The sequence below is a fragment of the Pezoporus occidentalis genome, unplaced genomic scaffold, assembly GCF_034315485.1.
Source record: "Pezoporus occidentalis ecotype Australia unplaced genomic scaffold, CSIRO_AGI_Poc_V1 ctg54, whole genome shotgun sequence".
Lineage (NCBI taxonomy): Eukaryota > Metazoa > Chordata > Aves > Psittaciformes > Psittacidae > Pezoporus > Pezoporus occidentalis.
This window is the reverse complement of record NW_026915877.1, coordinates 3,190,240-3,211,160: the sequence shown is the minus strand read 5'-3', so window position 1 is coordinate 3,211,160 and position 20,921 is coordinate 3,190,240. Positions and strand designations below refer to the sequence as shown.

Below are 20,921 nucleotides of genomic sequence, written 5' to 3'. Positions count from 1 at the left end.
CGGTAGTGGCATTTGTATGATTTATACAGTGACAAAAATCAGTGTTGGGCTGCTAAAGAGGAATTAACTGCTGCAGCTGGAGAAGACAGAGCTGCATGGGTGCAGGCAACTGCGTCTGCAGTGTAACTGAAACAGCTACTAAGAGCATCAGCAGTAAAACCGAGGAGTAGCATGGCTTCCCAGGGTCACAGAAGTAGTTGCATTTTTAAAAGGCACACAACATTGATCAAGACATCAGCAAGGCAAGGTGCACACACTTGCTGTGCCTGCTCCAGCTGAAGTAACCACAAGCACTTCTTGATGGAACATCACTGCGTGATATGAGCTGGTCCAAAGTACATACAGATACATACATAAATATATACATCCTCCAACTGCATTCTGTGCTTCCCTCACCGGGCTCTAGAGTCTGCAAGTACAGCTGCTCAGCTGTTGTACTACAGAGCAATGGATTAAAAAAAAAAAAAGGCCAGATTACTGTCCTTAATAGATTTTTGGAACAGATTACTACTAAATGAACAATATAAAAATCTCAAAGCTCTGTGAAAAGTTGCTGCATTATGCACATCTCACTGTTGGCCTAAATACAGAGATTCAAACAGTTCAGGAGAACTATACAGTCAAGGAAAGAGATTAGAACTGCAGGAAAATCTGACTTCTCTTAACAGCTTTGCTAAAAATATTCACTAACCCAGTTACCCCAATTCAGATAACAGTCTCCTGCACATCCTCTGCTAAATGGGAGAATAATTTAGCAGTCAGAATGACACTTGGGTATCAGAGACTCAACTTCCCTCTAGGTTCCCAATGTGACTTTAAAAGTCAACATTCCCACCCTCAAAATAAAAGGTGCTCTTTACCTCACAGGCTGCCACAAGGACAGTTAAACAGAGAAGACAGTGTCACAGCAACAACACCTAAGTAAATTTGGTACACGGGTACAGTGAAAGTTACTGCAAGCATTTGGTACATTTGACACATAAGAAAATGTGAGTTTCAGTGTCTCATCCCCCTCACACAACATGTTTAACAACAGCTTCAAAACAAACAGTTTTTCCAGAATCCTAGTGCTCCTTGACCCATAAGAGTCTCCTACACTAATCAAGAGCATGTCCTATCCATCATTATAAGTAGATATCATGGTACGATTTTTTTTAGCAGAGAATGAAGTAATGAAAAAATGCATCTCTTTTAGCAAAGATATCTAAGAGGACTACTATTAAATATTTAAGTTCTTATCACTGAATACTCATTTCTCATGAGGAAAAAATCCAACATTCTTGATTTCAATTAGACTACCACGTAATTTGAAAATACACATTTTCTGAAGCTGTCATGGGACCAATTATAGATATTATTATGTAAATCTGATAACAATCACATGCACTTCCAGGACATCCCATAAAAACTCAAGAATCAAACAGGCCACATATATATATATATATATATATATATATATATAGACATAGCTCAGCTTTTTTCCAGTAAGAGAATAAAACCAGGAATCCATCAGAAATACCATGCCTGTGACTCCACATCTTTAAGATTCTGAGGGATTCTATTTTGGATATTTTGAGGTAAAGGGTTTGGGGTTTTTTTGCAGTTGTGTTGGGTTTGTTAGTTTTCACACACCAAAATCCAACGAAACTGAATAAAGCTATTTTTCTAGTTCACAAAGCCATCAAACAGACAAGTACCATTATCCAACATGTACATTTCCAACGGAGCAGGAAAAACAAACACTGGCAACACTGCAATCAAGTCAGAAGTGTCAAGCAACTACTGAGCAACTTTAAATCACTTTTCTGGTTCTACACCTGCAGTGTCAGCTGAAGCACAGCTCACCCCTTACTGCACACCCAGCCTATTGTCTCAAATGACTTGAATTCAATGTCCCTTCATTTTTCTGCCTGCTGCCAAAGCAGAGCTCTGCTGCCGCACCCTGCAGCATCCTGGTTCTCAACAATACAGAGAACTGAGAGCAGACTCTGAACCAAGACTCATTCCCACACAGATACAGGTTTTTTTAAGTCATCTGAGTATCTTGATAAGTAACTTCTCAGAATGAGTCTTACCTTGGCACAATCTCTGAGTTTTAAAAGGCTGCAGCAACACAAAAGCAAACAAAAGAGTGGAAGGATAAAGAGTTTGAAGGTAGTCAAAGGGTAACTGTCTTTGGTCTTGTTGGGCTACAGTAAGACAAAACATGTCAAGCTCAAAGGAATCCAATAAAAACAGACACAAAATATTCTGTGTTTTGGATGTTGTCTATGTTAAGAAAAAAAAATACAAACAAAAACAACACAGCAAACCACAAATAAATCCCTTTGTGTAGAAGAGATATTTTCATTAAAACATTCATGCCAAATTCCAAATATACTTCTGTGTTCAACTAAACCAACCAGAATTTAACAAGGGATATCAGCAACCAGCCTGTCCCAAGCCATAGAAGCTAACAGGTGGAAACTGGATTATGTGTGTTTATAACCAACAAGCAGAGAACAGATCACCCCTTTTGTTTCTTCTATGCCACTCCTCCCTTTTCAGCACATGTCCACAACTCCCCTTTTCCCCTACACATATGGTATTACAACACAGCTCAGGTTATGCACGCTGAAATCTTCAAACAGAAGAGCTGACAAATACTGATGACACAAGATATTTAATATTGTCCTCAGTGGAAGGAAAAGCCCACCTTTAAGAAGGTTGTGAGATATGCAGGTTTGCACCTTGCTTTGATATGCTGCTTATAGAGTTAGAAATGTATGTTAGTGCCTGAGACAGATAAGACATTTCAGAACAATTAAATTTGGAAGAAAACAAATCCTAAGGCAAGTAATTTTAATGATAACAGGCAGGACATGAAAGATAATACAAGAGCATGAGCAGTCTGGTTAAATATGCCAAGAAGAAACAAGTAATCTCTCCTAGTAAGTACCTGTTTTTACAGAAGCATCCCCTCTGCACCCCACTCCTCAAAAAACTACTACAGAGAAAAGCATGTTAATATTAAAGACTTATAAGTGGCATCTCATCCTTTATTTTACCTTCTGTAACAGCTTTTATTCTTCTGGAACAGTTTGAAACACTGAAACAATATGTGGAGATTTAAGTACACATCACTCCCTAACAGCTTCCTCACTACACGTTAAGCCTTCATTTAGGGAAGGAAGCTTCAGGAGAAATCCTCTCTAATGATGCAGGAAAAAAAAGTACTCCCAGACATCCCTAAAAACTGATGTGACTGTACCAGACTGAACAGCCATTTGCAAAAACAAATCCAAACACCAGTGACTAACTACTGCATATCAGGGGAAGGAAACAAAGGCTGCAACAAGCTGAAGCAAGGTAAGCTAGTACGGACACCAAACAGTCTAAGCCTTCTGGTCTATACCAAAGACACCCTGCAGGAGCTATGAGAGGAAAAAAAGCAGCATTGATGGTGGCAGAAGACTACATTTTCCAGTGGTTTAACAGTCTACCATGTTGAAATATAGCATCTATCTCTCAAGTTTTGAAGCTTTAAGTAGGAATCCATGGTTTTGAAGTAATAGGTATGCAGGACGAAGATATTTTTAGAGAAATATATCCAAATGGGATTAGAAAGATAAAAAAAGCCTTCAACACTGAGAAAACACAAAAGGCAAATTGCAATGGTGAAAAACATAATACATTTTGCATTTTGAGTAAATCGTCTAACACTATCAACAATAAACAGGTGCCGAAAAGCATGTGCAAGCACAACTTCATCCAAGAAGCATGCATTGATCAGTGTTGAATAATTTTCTTCAAATTCAGCACTTACAGACAAGCTTGAAAGAATATACGTTCCAGAAGGGAAACAGCAGAGGATTCTGAGAAGAAACAAACAGAAGACCCCCAAACCACACTGTCCCCAGAGATGTTACTATCTCTGCTTAAATCTAGCAAGAACGTGCCAAGCAGCATTTAAGAAGCCAAGGATTTTGCTTTGAACCTTAACTGAAAGGGAAGGATCCCTGTCTCAGAAGCATCTTAGAAAACTGGTTTGGTGCCAACAGTCTTGGGACCCAAGTCGGCTGCTGCTCATCCTGATACCTGTGCTGCAGCTTCAGGGAAGCCCCAAAGCATCACCCACTGCAGGGCTTTGGCAGACATGAGGGCGCTGCTCACGCAGGCCACTCACTACTCTCTGAACACCAGCACACCATGCGTGTGTGGATATTCCGTGTTTAAAAGCTTTGCATGAGTCAAATCCCCATGCAAACCCAAGTGTTTCCTTAGGAAAGCTACCTCCCCATCCCAAACCAACCCAGGCTGGGTTATGGGACTAGACAGATGCAAAGGCTGGTGGTGAAGAAGGAGAATCTTTGAGGTTTGGAGAAGCTCAGAGACTATTTTGCAAGCTCTTGTGAAGACAGATCTTTTCCACTGACTTACATTTGCTTCAGTGATGTACTGGAGTATCGGTGTCAGGAAAAAAATGTATTGTACTTCTTGATAATTAAAACCAAAGCAGCTTCATTCTTTAGCAATCACACTGTAAAAACAGAACCAAAAAATTACTGGGCTGGTCCCATGATTTTAACCTTCTACACAAGCTCCTGAAAATAAGCATGAAGCAAAGCAGTATGCTGTAGGAAAACACCTACTCTCCTTAAATATCAAGCATATGAGCAGCTCCCTGACTGGCTACCACATCAGTTCTTCACTAAATGAAATAGTTTTATTCTGCAAGGCACAGAAAAGCCATCTACACCCAGTGGAATCATCTTTTATTTTTTCTTTCCCAAATGAACAGCAACGTGCTATGATCTACAGGCTCCCACTTCTTCTCAAGACACCTCCTGGCTTAAGCTACTAAGAGAAATCACCTAAAAAAAAGGCGCATGCCAGATCTGCCAGTCTGCTGCTGCTTCTCTGGTCATAGTCTGACCTGAAAGCAACATAGCCCAAAGCCACAAGGGAATGAGCACAGCAGAGAGTGGTTCATCTCATCCACAAAACAGGAAAACGCAGCAGGTTAGACACATTCATGGCTTATGCCAGGGTATGGAGAAAGCTTAGGATATAGGAGAATTAGTGACACTTTTGATAGAAACAGCCCCCACAGAGATATTTGCCAGCGCTTGTTGTCTTCAGATACCACCGATTCCATAGAAATGTCATGCTTAACTATGCCAGCTACCTGTATCTCATAACAGTCCTTCATAAAATCTTTCACAGAAAACTTGTTCAGGCCTCACTGGAAAAGAATGTTGAGCAGAGCTGGAAAACAAACCAAAGATGCTAGGAGACAAAGCAAGCATTAGCATTCCACATTAAGTGTTCTGCTAGGAAAATGTCATGCTACATATCCACAGACATGTTTTACACCAAGACAGAAGTCCCATCTCATTTCACATTCTATGTCAAACCAGTATGAGCTTTTTATAAAAGGTGTTCATAAATAGGTCGTGAACAAATCTTTCATAACCAGAAATGTTGTGCATTTTGAGGTAGTGATGGATGCTGGGCTTTTGTTAGAAGCACAGTGTACCAACCCATGAAAAAAGCCACGCAGCACAGGGTAGGCTGTTGGGGTTTTTTTAAATTAGTCATTTATCTACTATCCTGGAAGAGGGGTTTAGGTCTGTCTTAACCACAGAGTGACAACTGCTTAACAGCATAGAGAGATCTCTGTACAGGACGGACTTAAGAACATGCCTTATTTTCATTAGTACAAACTGCTGACTTCATTGGCATATGTGAAATAAAAGGTTACAGGTATCCAAATATTGTAGGGATAGAAATAAGTGAGAAACTCTCCATATGACGTTCCAAAAAAAAAAAAACAACAAAAAAAACAAACCACCAAACAAGAAACCAACACAACTCTGATCAGATTCCGCTCCACTCACTGCAAAAGAACCATCCATCATATTTTGTTTTATTTCATGGAATATGACACTGCAAAACAGCAGTGACCACTGCTGAGTAGCAGAGTATCAGGTGATGATTTTGTCTGGTTTTAGGCACAATAGATTGGTATGTGGAATGTTTCACAGATGAAACAACAAAATTTCCCCCCCCCATGAGAGACAAGCAGAACCCTGCAGAGACCCTCCCACTTACTCTATGGCTCTCCTCTGGTTTCCTTGGGTGTAGTTTGCCAGGAGAGCTGGTAGAGGGGTTCGCTAAAGACCCCCAGCACAAGCAGCGTGGGGCTGAGGAATACTTTGCACTGCCTGCCTGACACAGAGCACACAGCAGAGAATTGCAGCACTCAGCAGCTCCTGCTAAGCTGGGCTTTACACGCGCCCTCATCCTGCAGCCCAAAAAGCGGCTGACAACCAGAGTGAAGAGTCTTTTATCCCCTTTCTGGCAATATTAACATGAGGTTTACAAGCTGGCTAGAAAGATTTGCTTTTGAAGTTCTCCTTTCTAAACAGGAGATATTTAACTTAAAAATCAGTTTCAGATCAGCACTAAAAGAGAATTGGTCACTCTAAACATAACAGGAAAAGGAAGTGAAAATGCTATCTCCTTCACAATTAAACTCCTAAATATTTTACAACAGGGATGGGGGAAAGGTCTGGAAGCCCTCTCTCCCACAAACATAAACCAGAAAAGTATGCTCATGGGGAGCATCCCACCAGGTGCTGAGCCTCTCTGCATCCTTCCTTTGCAGATGCTCAGGAATAAAAGCACTCAGAGGAACAGGAATAAACACGACAAAGCCACATGCCAGAAGACTGCCTCAGTTGCTCACTACAGCAAGCAGCTCCATTCTCTCCTACAAGACCATAAGAACCAAGCCAGCTAGAAAAATACATTTTTATTTTTTAGGTATGTCAGAGAACACAATCAATCAGGGAGTCACCTTGAGGTTGCAGAGGAGAAACATAAAATGAAGCTGCAGTCTGTTGAGACTGTCTGGCAGCTAACCACAAAAGAAAGCAGTGGATTTACCAGTGCTGCCTCTTCCTGCAGATGAGATCCATCTAAAAGGTTTTATATTCTAAATCTTAAAGTAGATTCAAAATACAGTGGTTTTTCTCTGTTTCAAAGAAAGGAAAACTTAAGGTAAGACATTTTAATCTTCCGTACTTCACTGTGTTGCATGTGCAAAGCTCATGAAGATGGATGGAAGAAGCCAGAACATAAGACACTGGGTCAAATGTCAACTGGTTTGAACAGAGCTCGGACATTGCCCTAGGACTTCCCTGACGAAAAGCTCCAAACCACACAACACAGGCATCACAGAAATATAGCTTTATACAGGGCGTGAAAGATTTCTGGGAAACTCAAGCCTAAGTTGTCGAACTTCCTTCATTGCTGTTTGTTTTCAAGAAATATCATCAAGTCATGTTATTTAATTTTTGTGGAAAAATCTGCTCAAGGCCCTAGGAAAGTATAATGGAAATGATTCAGAAAGAAAGCACTTTTGCTGGGAAAGAAAAACAAATTTATTCAGACTTACTAGTCAGAGAAAACTAGACATTTTCTTTAAATGATTTATCTTATTTTTTCTTATGGGATGACAAAATTCCCCTGGGAGGGGGGTTTCTTAAATTTTAACAGAACCCCTTTCATTCCAATATATTATAGAACAAAAATAAAAACTGCATTGCAGTGTTTTTCAAATGTTATAGGAAAACAACAAAAAAGGTGTTAGGTGCTTTTTGCTTCAGATAATGTTTTCAAGAGCTTTTGAAGATTAAATTCCTGCTTTTCTAGAAGGAAGTCTACTCTACATTCTTCCACCAGAATTGGAATTCCTTACCCCTGCCAAGCACTATTTATTGGATGTTGGATTGTTATTTGTTGGAGCTGAGCAGCCACCCTAAAATAGTAAACAATAACAACCAGTACCACTTTCTACTGACATACTGCAGTGGCATCCACTGTAGGTCAAGTTATGCCAAAGCTTGAAAAATATGGTAAGATTTTCATGCTCATTTACACTTACAAAACCACAAATATCCCCACGGAACCCCAGCTGCATGGCTTGTCTTTGAAAGAAAGCAGCTGTATCTGAGGATTTATTGCGCTCATTAAGATTACTAAAATGTGTACCCAAAAAAGATCTATATTTTGCCCTGTGAAGGGAAAAGAAAGGCATACTCCAAGCTTTTGAATAGATTTTCAAGATTACAACCCCTAAAAATTATGCTACTGAATACACATAGAAATATTTCTATATTTTTATATAAATAACTACATGCTTTTTTCTTGTTTCTAACTATGTTTTTAAACTTCCATGGTAGAAATTGACAGTTGCTGTTACATTTCCTTTTTACTTTTACTACAGGAATTCTCTTCTGACTGCAAGACAAAAAATACCTTTTTCAAAGCATTATAGTTACTGTTTTCCCAGACAACAGATACTTTATAGACAAAGACACATTACCTACTTGCACACTCACTTAGGCAGGAAATGGTTCTAAATTCTACTTCTCCTTAAAAGATTATGTTGTTAAGGGATTTACAGTAAATTTATTTTAACCTACTTTTAATGTATCTGAGTGTTTATTTATTTAAGGGAGGAAGGGGAACTGCTGACATTTGTTTCTTAAACATCCATATGACTGTGCTACAGTTAGGATTTAGTTCCAAATATTTGTTGACCAAAGACAGCCCTGCACTGCTGACCGAGACTGACAACCAATTTGATTATTCTGCTGTTAGCAAACTGTGGTAGGTGCTATGACTTTAACCTTCCAATAAAGAAAACTAATATGGCCAGAGGAAAAAACATTTAATAAAAACAAATTAAGAAAAACAAGTTCATGTCCAGAACTGACCAATTTCTCTGCAACTGTTTTGCAACTTCCAAGAAAAAAGTTTCTAATCAAGCCAGTGTTTTAATACAAACCTTAACAAATCATACAAGCATTTTGCTCATTCTTTGGAATAACAGTTAATTGTAGGATCTCTTTATCATACTACAGTATGGATCATAGTATTGGTTTAACCCCAGTAGACCAATATATAAAATAAAGGACTAAAGAGAGGGGCTGGTTAGACAGAAAATATAGCTCAAGTTCGAGAATACGGTACTGCCTATGTAGACCCACCAAATCCAGCACCGGCTAATTCCTGAACCCATAAAGAGACACCCGCTTTGGAAGGCTTCAGCTGCAGGAAGGACAAGTGAAGGCGCTTTCCCTGCGCCATGTTAACCGCTCGGCAGAGAAGCTGCATCCCGAGCCGCGTAAGGCCCTGGCACTCGCACGCTTTGTTCATTTTAAAGCCTTGGCTGTTGCGAGCAGCCTACCCGTGTAAAGCGCTGGGGAAAAGGCGGCGTGGGGCGGCTGCTGCAAGAGGGCACCGAACTGATGTTTAATGTTTGTTTGTAAACGAAAAGGAAAAACTTCAACTCGCGCGGGTCACCGCGCCTAAAGATACACCGTAACCCCGCTGTTCTGCAGAGACCAGCCAGCACCGGCGCATCCCGCCCGCTCGAGGCCAGCACGGCGCATCCCCGGCCCTACGGAGGTGCCCGGCGCTCCGGGACCGGCTTTGTCCGCGGGTCGGAGGGTGCTGCTCGGCCCTGGCGCAGGGGATCCCGCCGCAGCCCCGTGAAACTTTCCCCAAGCGGCTGCCGCAGGGGCGCGGCGGAGGCGCGGGCGGCCGCCCCCGCGGAGCTCGGCGAGCATGCCCAGTCACCGGCATGACATCAGCGCCGGCAGCGGCGGCCCCCGCGCACCCCCACCCCTCCCGGAGCCCGACCGGCCACCCCGGGGGAGCCCAAACCCCCCGACCGCGGTGTCGGGGAGGGAACAGGGGGGCAGAACCCCGGGGAGCACCGCCACCCCTTCCTCGCTCCGCTGCCGCGGGAACAATGGGCGCGGGGCCCACCGGCAGAGGGAGGGGGGCGGTGGGTGAGCGGGGCTCCTGCGGGCGGCGGGACCTTCAGGAAGGATGCTCACTCCGGGGCTACGGGGAGGAGGGTGGATGCTCGGCACCGCGCAGGCTGGGGAAGGATGCGGCAGACTCACCCCGATAACAACCGTCTCGTCGCCCTTGAATTTGGGGATGAATTTGTCCCCCCGGAGGATCTCCGCCTCGTTGAGGGGCCGGAACCGGCACATCACCTTGATGCTGCACTCGGCGGGATCCGCCATCTCGGCGGGGCGGGCGCCGGCCGCAGGGAGCGAACGCTCCGCCGGGCAGGTGCCGCAGACGCCCTGCTGCCGCCGAGCAGGCGGGGCGGGAGGGGCGGGACTGGGCGGGTCGAGCAGCCGCTCAGCGCCGGCAGCGGCCGCGGTCCCCGGCTCGCCCCCCTGCCCGGGCGCGGCTGCGCGGAGCCGGGCTGCGAGGAGCGCTCGCCCGCCTCAGCGCCCGCCTCAGCGCCCCCCGGGCTGCTCCGCAGCCGCACCGCAGCGCCCGCGAGGCCTGACGGGAGGCGTAGTCCGCGCTGCAGGTGGCGGCCGCCAAGGACTCTAACGGTCCCTAACTGCTCCCCTCAGCGGCGCCCCACCGCGCAGCCGCTAAGGAGGGAGGGAGCGAGCGAGCGAGGAGCGCACAGAGCCCCGACCGCAGGAGCCAGGTTAGCCCTTCGTCCGTGGTAGCTTGCAGTAATCAGCTGCAGGTTATGGCTCTCTAATCTGAGGCAGGGACTACGCTCATGCTCGACTCTGGGGGTGTCACAAACAAAAACGCACAGCAGGGCACAGGCATCTATCTCCTTTCCAGTTGTCTGTATTTGCTCCAGTTTTAAGGGTAAGTCCTCTGCTTTGGGTTAGGCCTCCAGCTGCTGCTGCTGTCTGGGTGGAGACACCGGCCCGATTTATAACTAGGTTAAAGAATATCTAGTCCCGGGCTGTCATTATATTACCCTTATTTTCTGTGAGGAAAAGCAGAAGCAATAGCTGGGTGGCGCTTTGCCCTCATTAAATTTACAAGCAATTTGTCACGATGCAGGCAATGAATCAGCATCTGGAAAAAACAGTGTCTGCATCCAGTTCCCACACATTGGGGTGCTCTCCTCCTCCTCCACTCTCTGACATCGTTTCTTCCCTACCTGCTAAAAATACCTGCAACTCACCCTCCTCTGCCAAGGCTAATGAATTTCACTACATTAAAGTTGAGATAGTCTAATGTCTTCTCCCCCTCCTCCATCACTTTCTCCCTGCAAGAATCTACACCACTTAAAGATGAACCCAGTAACTGTTGATGTTTTCTGGAAAGCTGCAGGCATTCCCTGGACTTCAGCAACTCCAGAAACCCATTTCCTCTGGAGTACCAGTTTCATTAAATGAGCCTCGGTCATGCAATTAAGATTACAGTGGCCAGTTCTTTAATGTTTCTACAGAGATTTCCCTTTCTTCTAGCTACAGCAGTTGAGCACTTGTCCTCAGTACCTGCAATGGATGCAAGAAGAGCAGGCTACAAAGGCTCTTCATGCCCTTCTTAAAAGCAATTTCATCAGGGAGAGTTAGCAATGTGCAGCATGTGATAAAACATTATTATGTCATGTGATTTATTCCCAGGGATTACCAATTATCTAGCCCTTTTATTTCTCTTATGTTTCAAGCTTTTACCCTGAATATCCGATTAGGTAGTCAGGACAAGCAGGGGCTTAGTCATAAAAGACAACCATTTCAATTAATTGGTGCTGATTTTTCTCCATTACCAAGAGCTCCTTTTGGAGCAAGATAGGCAAACTCTTTTCTCCTATTAGAGTAGGTATAATTGGCAATCAGTAAGAATGCACTGCAGAGATGTCTTTTCTTAGCAGTTGTCACAAACAGTAATACATTGTCTGTACTGTAGACAATACCATATTGTCACAAAGCTGCTATTTTTACTACTTATTACCAGATTACTGGGTTAAGTAGCCTATTAGGAACATTAGTTTTCAGCCAGATTCAGGAGGGATCAAAACCTTCTTGAGCTTGCAAGCTTCTTCCAGGCTGTTCAGAATGCATGATGGAAGATATGATTTACAGCGTGTTGGAATACTACTTCCTATAAAACATGAACTATCAAGGTATAGAAAAGCAGTCATACTTTGCCGCTGTGATCTTAAGCATTATTAATTTCCTTCATTTCTGAAACTATGCTTTTCTCAGATCATGTACTTACAAGAAACGCCACTATAGCTGTAGTTCTCTTGGGTTTAGTGAGCTACAGTGCACCAGAATGCAAGAGAGTTTTCCCAAAAGTAAAACAAAGCAAATCTTGATGTCATCTCATTTTCCCACTTTTCCAGCAGGTTCTCCAGCTAAGTGCATGACTTACATCACCCTGGCACATTAGATATGATTTGACAGCAAGTTCTGATGTTTCCTGAAGAAATTGTTAAGCTGAGCCAGTGTCAGCTGGGACAGTTCACTGAACAGCCCCAGGTGTCGGAGGTCTCCAAAACGAATAACAAATCCTTTCCTCGAAGACTAGGGTGAAGGGGGGCAGTCATAAGAGAATGATGAGTTTCCATTTCCCTGTAGATGAGCTGCCAATATAGCCAAGCTGTTCAGGCTGCAGGAAAAAAAACAAAGGGGGCTGTGTGATAGAGCATGTTATGAACAACAGTGGAATGAGGATGCCAACAGAAAGGTGGCCCCACAGAAATCAAGAACTGGGTGCCTGGGCATTTGGGAAGTGAAAAAGCAATTTCCAGTCCCCAGAGCCAAAAGAACATTGCTTCCTTTTATTGCTGCTTGGTTCAAGGAGTGAGTTTTGGCTTTGGGAACGAGGTTCAGGAGAAAAAAAGAACAAGAAGGGCTGAATTTCTGCTGTCTTTAACAGCTCTGTGCATTAAACAGAATGCACCTGCCAGGGTCATAATTTATCAGCAGGGGAGAGTGGCTTTAACATAGGTTCCATTAATCCTGGTGTCTCAGCAATGGCCTTCGAGATGAAATCTGATATACTTGTGTCATCAGTGCTGATACACGTCTGCAGGTAAAAGGGACATAAAGGATTTCTTCCAGGAGATACCAAAAGGGTTGGAATCAACATGATAAAAAGCAATTTTAAATATCCATGGTAATTAATTTCCTTTGATCAGACAGGGAATGATTTCTTTGGTGGTGGGGGCACCACAGGGATTCCTCTGTCATGCTTCCACAGAAAGGTCAGGTTTGGAAATCAAGTACTGCCAGTCAGAAGATATTCCATCAGACAACATTTGGGCTACACTAGTGGAGTTTATAAGCAGCCATTGTTTCTGATTTGCGAAAGACTTCAATATATGCTTGAAGTACATACATAAAGTATGTCAAGTACACACAAAAATATCTATCTTCATGTAAATTATTCACATTATACATAGTCATATATACTGTGTTAACCCACCTATAAAAATGGATTTGCCAAAACCGAATAGATTGTTACCACTTCGTATAAAACAGCAAAATGTTTTAGTTGATTCTTCAATACTCAAACCATTTTTCCAAGTCACAATCCTTTCACCTGGGTTACTCAATAAATAACCCAAACAAAAGTGTTCTTACTTGGGAAAAAATATGTCATCTTTTATTATAGGAAGTTATAGAGCAATCATAAAAATCCCAAACGACAGAACTAAAAAGCCCAAACCCACGAAAAAATACATAACCCCAAAACACAAAGCCTCCACACCAAAGTGCATTGTGAGGGAGAACATGTCTACTGTCAAATCCGCCACCGCAGTTAAAACAGCATCACAGGCAGATGATGCCATCTTCTGGTGTCACTTACACTGCTGTTGATTTAAAACCACGATGACTACTCTAGTCTGATCATCACCAGGAAGATGAAGATGATGTTATTTTAAGCATCAGTTTTTCCCCAGGGCAGCGTTCCGTGAAATACCATTAACTCAGGAAGAGTCAGCGAAGCATTGCCAGCAATGGTGGGAAAGTGAGCACCAGGCTGACATCAATCTACAGCTAGCTGCCACCAGCTGTCCCCAGGGGTGACATCAGAGCATATGGGGCTCCCCACAGCTTCTGGAAGAAGGGCTTTGCATCTCCATCCAAACTCAATCTGGACCACTACTGGGGTTCTGAAAGTGTAACTACCAGTTGTGCCTGGCCTTGGTCAGTTGATCACCTTCTGCCCCACTAACTTCTCTCTGCTATCTTCAGGAGAGTTCAGCAGCTGATAGGCACAGTACTAGTTCATTTTTACAGACATTCCTGAATAGGTAAGATCTTGCCAGTATAGGATATGCATGGTGCTGTGGTCAGAGTGTTTTCATTTCACCTGTCAGAACTTTACAGAGTGCTTATGTACTCCTGTCAGACAAAAAAAAAAAAAAAAAAAAAATTTAGGCGGATGCATCTGTTCTTTCCAAATTTTCTTACATATCTGCTGTAGTATAGCCTTAATTAATTGCCTCCCTCCTTAATTTGCCCCTTGATCTCTAATTGATCTTTCTACATTATCCTCCCTGTGTAATTACATTTGTATTAGGCTTAAATCAGTGTGTAATGGACTGAAGCCAGACTGGACTAAAGAGATTTTCCCATTCTTAATCACAGAAACAATCGTAACTTGAGGGGAGTTATGATTAAAAAAAAAAAAAAAGCAGTGTAATTGGGGTACAGGGGAAAGGCTATCCTGGAACACCCATAGGGTGCAAGGCATCTCCCAGATTTTCTGCAGAGATTTTGGGCCATCATGTTTCTTCATGCTTGCAAGCACATGCACCCACCCAGAGCCTTTGGAGGAGTGCTGGGTTGCAGTACGGCATTTTCACAGTTGATACAGGGACCACCACTTTCAACACTACTATGTACAGACCAAGAATGGGAAGATGATGCCAATATTCAGAGAAAGGAATGGACAAAGCCACTGAGGAGTGAACATAGCCCACATTCAGGAAATGGTTCAGTTGCCTCACTGTTGTTCCCTTTTAGTTTTCAGAATTTTGTCCTATGCCAACTACAGTAATTTATTTTTGTTCTTTAAACTGTAGTTACTGGGTGGCACTACAGACTGATTCCACAGAGTTAAATTTCTACCAAATGTGACTTGCATGGGTGCTCTTCATTAATTTTTTGAGATTACACCATTAAAAAAAAGTTCAAAGCATACAGATTTCATTTCGAGATATACTGCGTGACTTGGAAACAACTGCTCTGTGCTGTCCATGACTTGCTTAACTTGAAACTCCCCTTTTCCTCCTGTAGAACAGAAAGGTGCTTCAGATGCAAACATTCTCACTTCAGGGAATGTCATTTTGAGTACTGACAGTAACTGCAGAAGGATAGCATACAATCAAACCAGTTTTGGGACATGCAAGAACTCCACATCACCTTGGTCAGGCATTGCTGTTGGGTGTCTGCAAGTAGGACATGGCTACTCCTAAGTTTCCCTTATACAGTCACTGAAGATGCAGCTACCTCCCACAGTTAACAAAAGTAATCTGGAAACGCCCTGAAGTCACTCCTTTAAGAGAGCTCTATTCCCTGGCAGGAGGACAAGACACAATTACTTGGCAAGCTAGGTGCTTAAAAAGACAGGATAATGTATGGGTAACAATTGCAGCTTGCTTCAAACTCATTCTTAGCCAGTGGACTTCCTTACCAAATAGAATTGACGTGTACTGCATTCTCTCAGAAGTACATCTTTACATTCCCTTTCTGGCCATTTAAGTAAAATTTTGTAAAAAAAGTTACCCAAATATACTCCCATTTCATACATAATGCTATTCTCACACATTATCACTGGCCTACAAGAGAAATGCTGCCATTAAACGCATTTAGGCACTCTGCAAATACCTAGAGGGCTGCTTTATTTCTACATAGGCTGGAGTGATGCAGCAGGACACCCAAAACATTACCTCTGTTAAAAACAAGCAGCAGGCTCCCAGAATGAAAAACTCCAGATAACACAGTTGGGGTTAAAATGTGCTGGGAAGTACAACAAACGCTCTTACTATGGATCTGCTCCCTGTATCATTCCCGACCCCACCCCAATCCCTGCCATCCCCCTTGCTTCAACACTGCCCTTACCCTCAAATTGGTTGCTCTTTCCCTGAGAAATCTCCTTCTGCCTTAGGAAGCTTCCCAGGTACAAGTGGCTCCTGAGCAGGGCTCCACAGGCCAGCATCCCACCACCCCCCCATGCTGAATGGTCTGGATGGAATTCCTGGAAGATTAAACAAACCCAGGGTTGCGCTGCCTCAGAGAGCAATTGCCTCTAACTAATGTTTCCCAGATGATTAGCTGGTTAGATCAGGAAAAAAAAAAAATACTCTTTCACATGCCTTCATTCAAATGTAAACGGTTGGATCTTGACAGCTACCCCACTTCATATTGCCTGGATCTGCTGCTATGCAGGAAACATTTCATCTCCCCCTTAGAGAGATGTCTGTCCTTTTTTCTTCTTTCCCCAGTAACAGTTTACTCAAGACATGCTTTTATTTATGAAGGCTATTCTCTATCCTGAGTATCGCACAACCTAAAAGTAGAAGAAATAGAGAAGTGAGATTTGAAAGCCGTTTCTCTGAAATCTGAAAATCTGTTGAGATGACAATCCTGTCTTTAAAGTGTTTAGTTTGCTGCTGCCTTCAGAGCTTTCCTGTTTGCAGACAGTGTGTCCTGGTAGAAATTCCTATGCTGAAGGTCTGAGCAGTTCATCCTGAATGGTATTAGAAGTGGAGAGTAAGGCTGAGCCGTGAGCATGATACTAGGTCCACTTCAGGATAAATCATTCACCTCCTGGAAAGCTGCACTGAGAATTCTGCTTCAAAAACCACAATTACTGTAATAAGGAAATAGGAAACATGTCTGTTATTCTCTACAAAGGAGCCAGAGATAGTACAGGAAAATGAACTTTCACAGGAGGAAAAGGAGTTTCAAAAATCAGGAAAACCACAAAAGGGCTGCAGTCACTGTCAGCTTGTTGGTAGGAGGGGAAAACCTGTACATGCAGTCTAGTGTAGAGGATTAAAGGAAGGGACATCTCTGTAAACAGAATATGATGTTAGATGTCTGGAAAAGTGAGGAAAAGCCCTACAGCAGAATTAGAAACAAAATGCCTACAATTAAGCACACCCCAAAACTTCAGTCAATCTACAGATTAAATAAATTAGATAAACCTTATTAAATTTTTCTAGCATCTGACATTAAGGGAAAACTCTGCATGTTACACTTGAAGTCCAATATAAATCGCTGTAGGTAAACTACATTCAAAATCTTACCCGAACAACATTGCCTAATATGTAATAAACAGAAATCAGTACTGAAATCATGTTGCAGATATGCATGATGTTCAAATGGGGGAATTAAAAAAGAACATTGTATTCTCAACACACTTTTAAAACAGCACACAAGAATAACTCAAGTCATTGGTGCTCCCTGCTGTATACCAGTGTCAGGAGAAAGTACCAGACTTTCTAACAATACTCAATTTTCTCTTTTTATAAAATGAATAGAAGTCCATAGAAATCTTCATCAGTCTCCTTTTCTTGCACCTGAGGCACACAATTAATTGCTAGCAATTCTTAGGATGACCATTATAGTTCTACTTCACAGAAAGTTACATCAATACTAATCCTTTAAATTTAACTCGCTCAATGTATGTCACACTTACCATTACAGCTTTGGGAATTTACAAAATCCTTTCGCCATCTCACATTTTTCCAGAATCCACTGCAAGTTAAAAGCTCCAGTTAAAGACTTTTTAAGTAATTATGTGAGGATTAGTCTATAGCAAGTCACAGATACAGTGCAGTCTTAGAGACATTTTCAGTCCAATTTATCCTGAAAGTGATCTGCATTTGTAGGGAGAGGAGTCTGTAGTACAGAGCTCAGCAGCTGTCATATGCTAAGTGCACAACTTCCACTCTGCAGAAGAAATGACTTCCTGTTTTCAGTAAATCTCAAAAGGGTTTTTGGGCTATGTTAGAGAGCAAAGTTATTTTTATATATCAAGGAAAGTAGCTTCTTTTTCAGACTGTTTTGCAACAATTCTGCGCTCAAAAAAGGTTAATACTTCGTACTACGTAGGTCATAGTCATTCCAGAAATGAACCAAGAAAGCCTTGGACATATATGAGAAGGTCATGCACCTGTACAAAATGATTTCTAGGGGAGTCGGACTGGTACGTCACAGGTTCCTTTGACTGTTCTTTACAAATATAATCTATCATTAGCTCTCCTTGCAGACATCATACTGACTAGAAAGCATCAGATAAGCAAAAAGTAGTTAATTTTAGACATCCAAGTTTCTGACAAGCTCCCAGTATTTAAAATTCTATAAGTTTTTAACTGTCAGAACTTTTAACTTACAGAACGTAAGACAAAACGTGTTTAAGGACAGCTCAGATTAAATATAACTCATTATATAAAAAGCCAGGAGGAAAAATACACTGCCTGCATGACAGATGTGCAAATCATTCGTTGACCTTCTTTAGGGTGCTTGGCTAGACAATGTCATGATGTTTCTTCTAACCTCAGTGATTCTTTGATTTTAAGAAATGCAGAAACATTATCCAAATTACAGGTGGAGACCCAAACAACAGAAAATTCAAATGATCTGCCCAAAATAATACCAGAAGTTTCTGTGGCAGAACAAGAAACTGTCTGATCCTGATTTTTCACAGGTCTCACTTCCCAACTACTGGACCATTCCTCGCCTGTTGTATACTGTAAGCACAGGTAACAATCATATAAACTGCAACTTTGGGGAAGAAATGTGCACAAGCTTTGATCAAAATCATCAGAAGGCCATGAACAGCCTCCAAAATTCACTGCAGTTGCTTGCACATTGTGAAATAAACACATATGCAACATGCCCATGTTTTGATATGTATTTTTATTTCCCTGCAGTTTTCACTTATCAAGAACAAGTAACAGGGAAAGTTGTCTGAACTAGTGCATAAACAAACATTCTGAAACACCACTACACGTATCTAATTTACAAGAACCGTATAAAAAAAGTCACTAAAACACTACACTACGAAGGTGTCCAACGCTTACAAGTCAGACTTTTTCCAACCCGTTACTTGCCTTGTAGCCACAGGAAAACTCTCCAAAATTGAAAAGACAATCTTGCCACAACCCTCCCTCCCCCCCACCACCTGGGATGGCTCGATATCTAGACATCCAATAATTAATTATTGCAATGATATATAATGCAATACATACCTGGTAAAATATCCTTTATGTGGTGTGTTACAGTTTTAAAGCCGGTTAAAATATGCAGTCTTCAGATAAAATGTAATCAGTTGAAAATTTTCTTGTATCTGCACAATTTTACATGTGCTAGATGCATAATTTTCCTAGTCAGTTTTTTTTCCTGTGTAATTATTTTTTATAAACTGGTATTATAAATAGAAATATACATTCAAAATATATGGAAAAGTGAGTTACTACGTTAAATTTGCATGTATCGATCCATCCCTTTCCCCTGCACAGTAATAGAAAATACTATTTTGCCTTGAACTTCATATTTGACAGTGAAATGCCACTAGAGTATTTACCAAAAAGTCCATCTAGTCAAATTGTGAAACAAAATGAACCAAGTGAAAACTTTACATTTTCTTTAGAAAAAAATTACAAGAATTTTGTTTCCTAGCTATGAATCTTTAACTTTTTTTTAGACACAAAGTTGGATTTATTTGTACAAGATACAAAATGTAAACATGGCAAAATAAATAGTTAAAACAAGTGATGCAGGATCCCATTTCATGCTCATGATCCCATTAAAGAATTATTTTTTAATCCATTCAGTTGCAAATTCAAGTGCAAAAGCATGATGATGAATATCTACTATTCAAGTAACAGAAATAATATTGATGATACAAATAAACTATTTTACAAGGTAGTGATTTTCCCAATTTTACAAAATTTACATTATATATCGACTTAATACACGATATACTGATAGTCCATTTAGGTCCATTTAATTCTCTGTGATCCACAGAGCACTGTGTTTTGCATTCAGTTGGAATATAAATGACTACACCGTGAGCCCAGGCTGTGACCCTGGTTTGAGGTTATGTCACTTCCATGGCTACTGTTGTCTCTGCAATGCCATTTAGACCCAGTCGTTCTGGTTCATGGTTCTCTCTGCAATAAAAGAAATATTTAATAGTTACATATAGAACACAAGGGTTTCCTTAAGCAAGTTTTAATAATTTGACAGGTGCGATCTGTTTTTAGACAGCTGTTACCTGGATCAGGGAGAAGCCTTAACACAAACTCTAGGAACAGATAATTTAAAACTAAATACTGGCATGTAAGAACTACATTAACTTTTACTCCACTGACAGTGCAGACCCTCTGCAAGATTATTGCATTTAACTGTGAATTACCATCCTAAATTATAGACAGGAGTACTAAAAAGTTTCCTGAAGGAGCAAACTCAAGATATACCATGATGACTCAATACCAGTTATTCTGTCAGTGAGCAAAGCATTGTTCTGACATAAATTTCCTCCCCACACACTAAATTCTGCTAAATTCTGCTTTAGTACTAACTGCACGAAATCTTAAATGTTTTTCCAATTTATTATCATTCTCTGTAGAGGAGCTTAAAACTTATTTGGCTAAGGTGGTATTTTTCATGACATTTGCCGCCATGACTCGAAATACCCCTCTGACTAGGGGGAAATAAAAATTAAACACATTAATGATATACAAGTATGCTTTAAGGCACAACTGTTAGTTTAAAAAATACCTTTATCTTGATATATGCAGCAACTAAATTATACCTTCAATTTTGCATCTCAAAAAGCTCTTTTTAACCTCTCCAGACGCATTATGAAGTAGTCAGGAAACCACATTCGCTAATATCTGATTTTCTCTTTTCTTATTCATAAACAAATGTGACGTTTTGAAAAAACCCATCGTACAATCCAGCACAGACTGAAAACAAAGCCCCAACATTGTAGTTTTCAGAAAAAACTTAGCCAACTGCAGGCTCCTGCCACTCCTGTGAAATACCCTCTAAGCATTCTGAAATAACAGTGCTGCTGTTCAATGAGAATAAATATCTATCTATATGCATAAGACGTAGGCT

General features: G+C 41.6%; 2 protein-coding genes across 3 annotated transcripts in view; both read right to left on the bottom strand.

Annotated features, from left to right (window-relative positions):
- KIF5C (kinesin family member 5C) overlaps positions 1–10,193 on the bottom strand; it is an 83,312-nt gene extending 73,119 nt beyond the window's left edge. Inside the window, exon 1 of the mRNA XM_062637745.1 lies at positions 9,963–10,193. Coding sequence (XP_062493729.1) covers positions 9,963–10,088 — 126 coding nt within the window. The 5' untranslated portion in view covers positions 10,089–10,193. The remainder of the gene's footprint in view (positions 1–9,962) is intronic.
- An 8,503-nt stretch (positions 10,194–18,696) lies between these two features.
- Positions 18,697–20,921, bottom strand: part of EPC2 (enhancer of polycomb homolog 2) — a 49,524-nt gene continuing 47,299 nt past the window's right edge. For both annotated transcript variants that reach the window (XM_062637743.1, XM_062637744.1), the window contains one exon: positions 18,697–19,969. In XM_062637743.1, the coding sequence (XP_062493727.1) occupies positions 19,897–19,969 (73 nt within the window). In that variant the 3' untranslated portion in view covers positions 18,697–19,896. The remainder of the gene's footprint in view (positions 19,970–20,921) is intronic.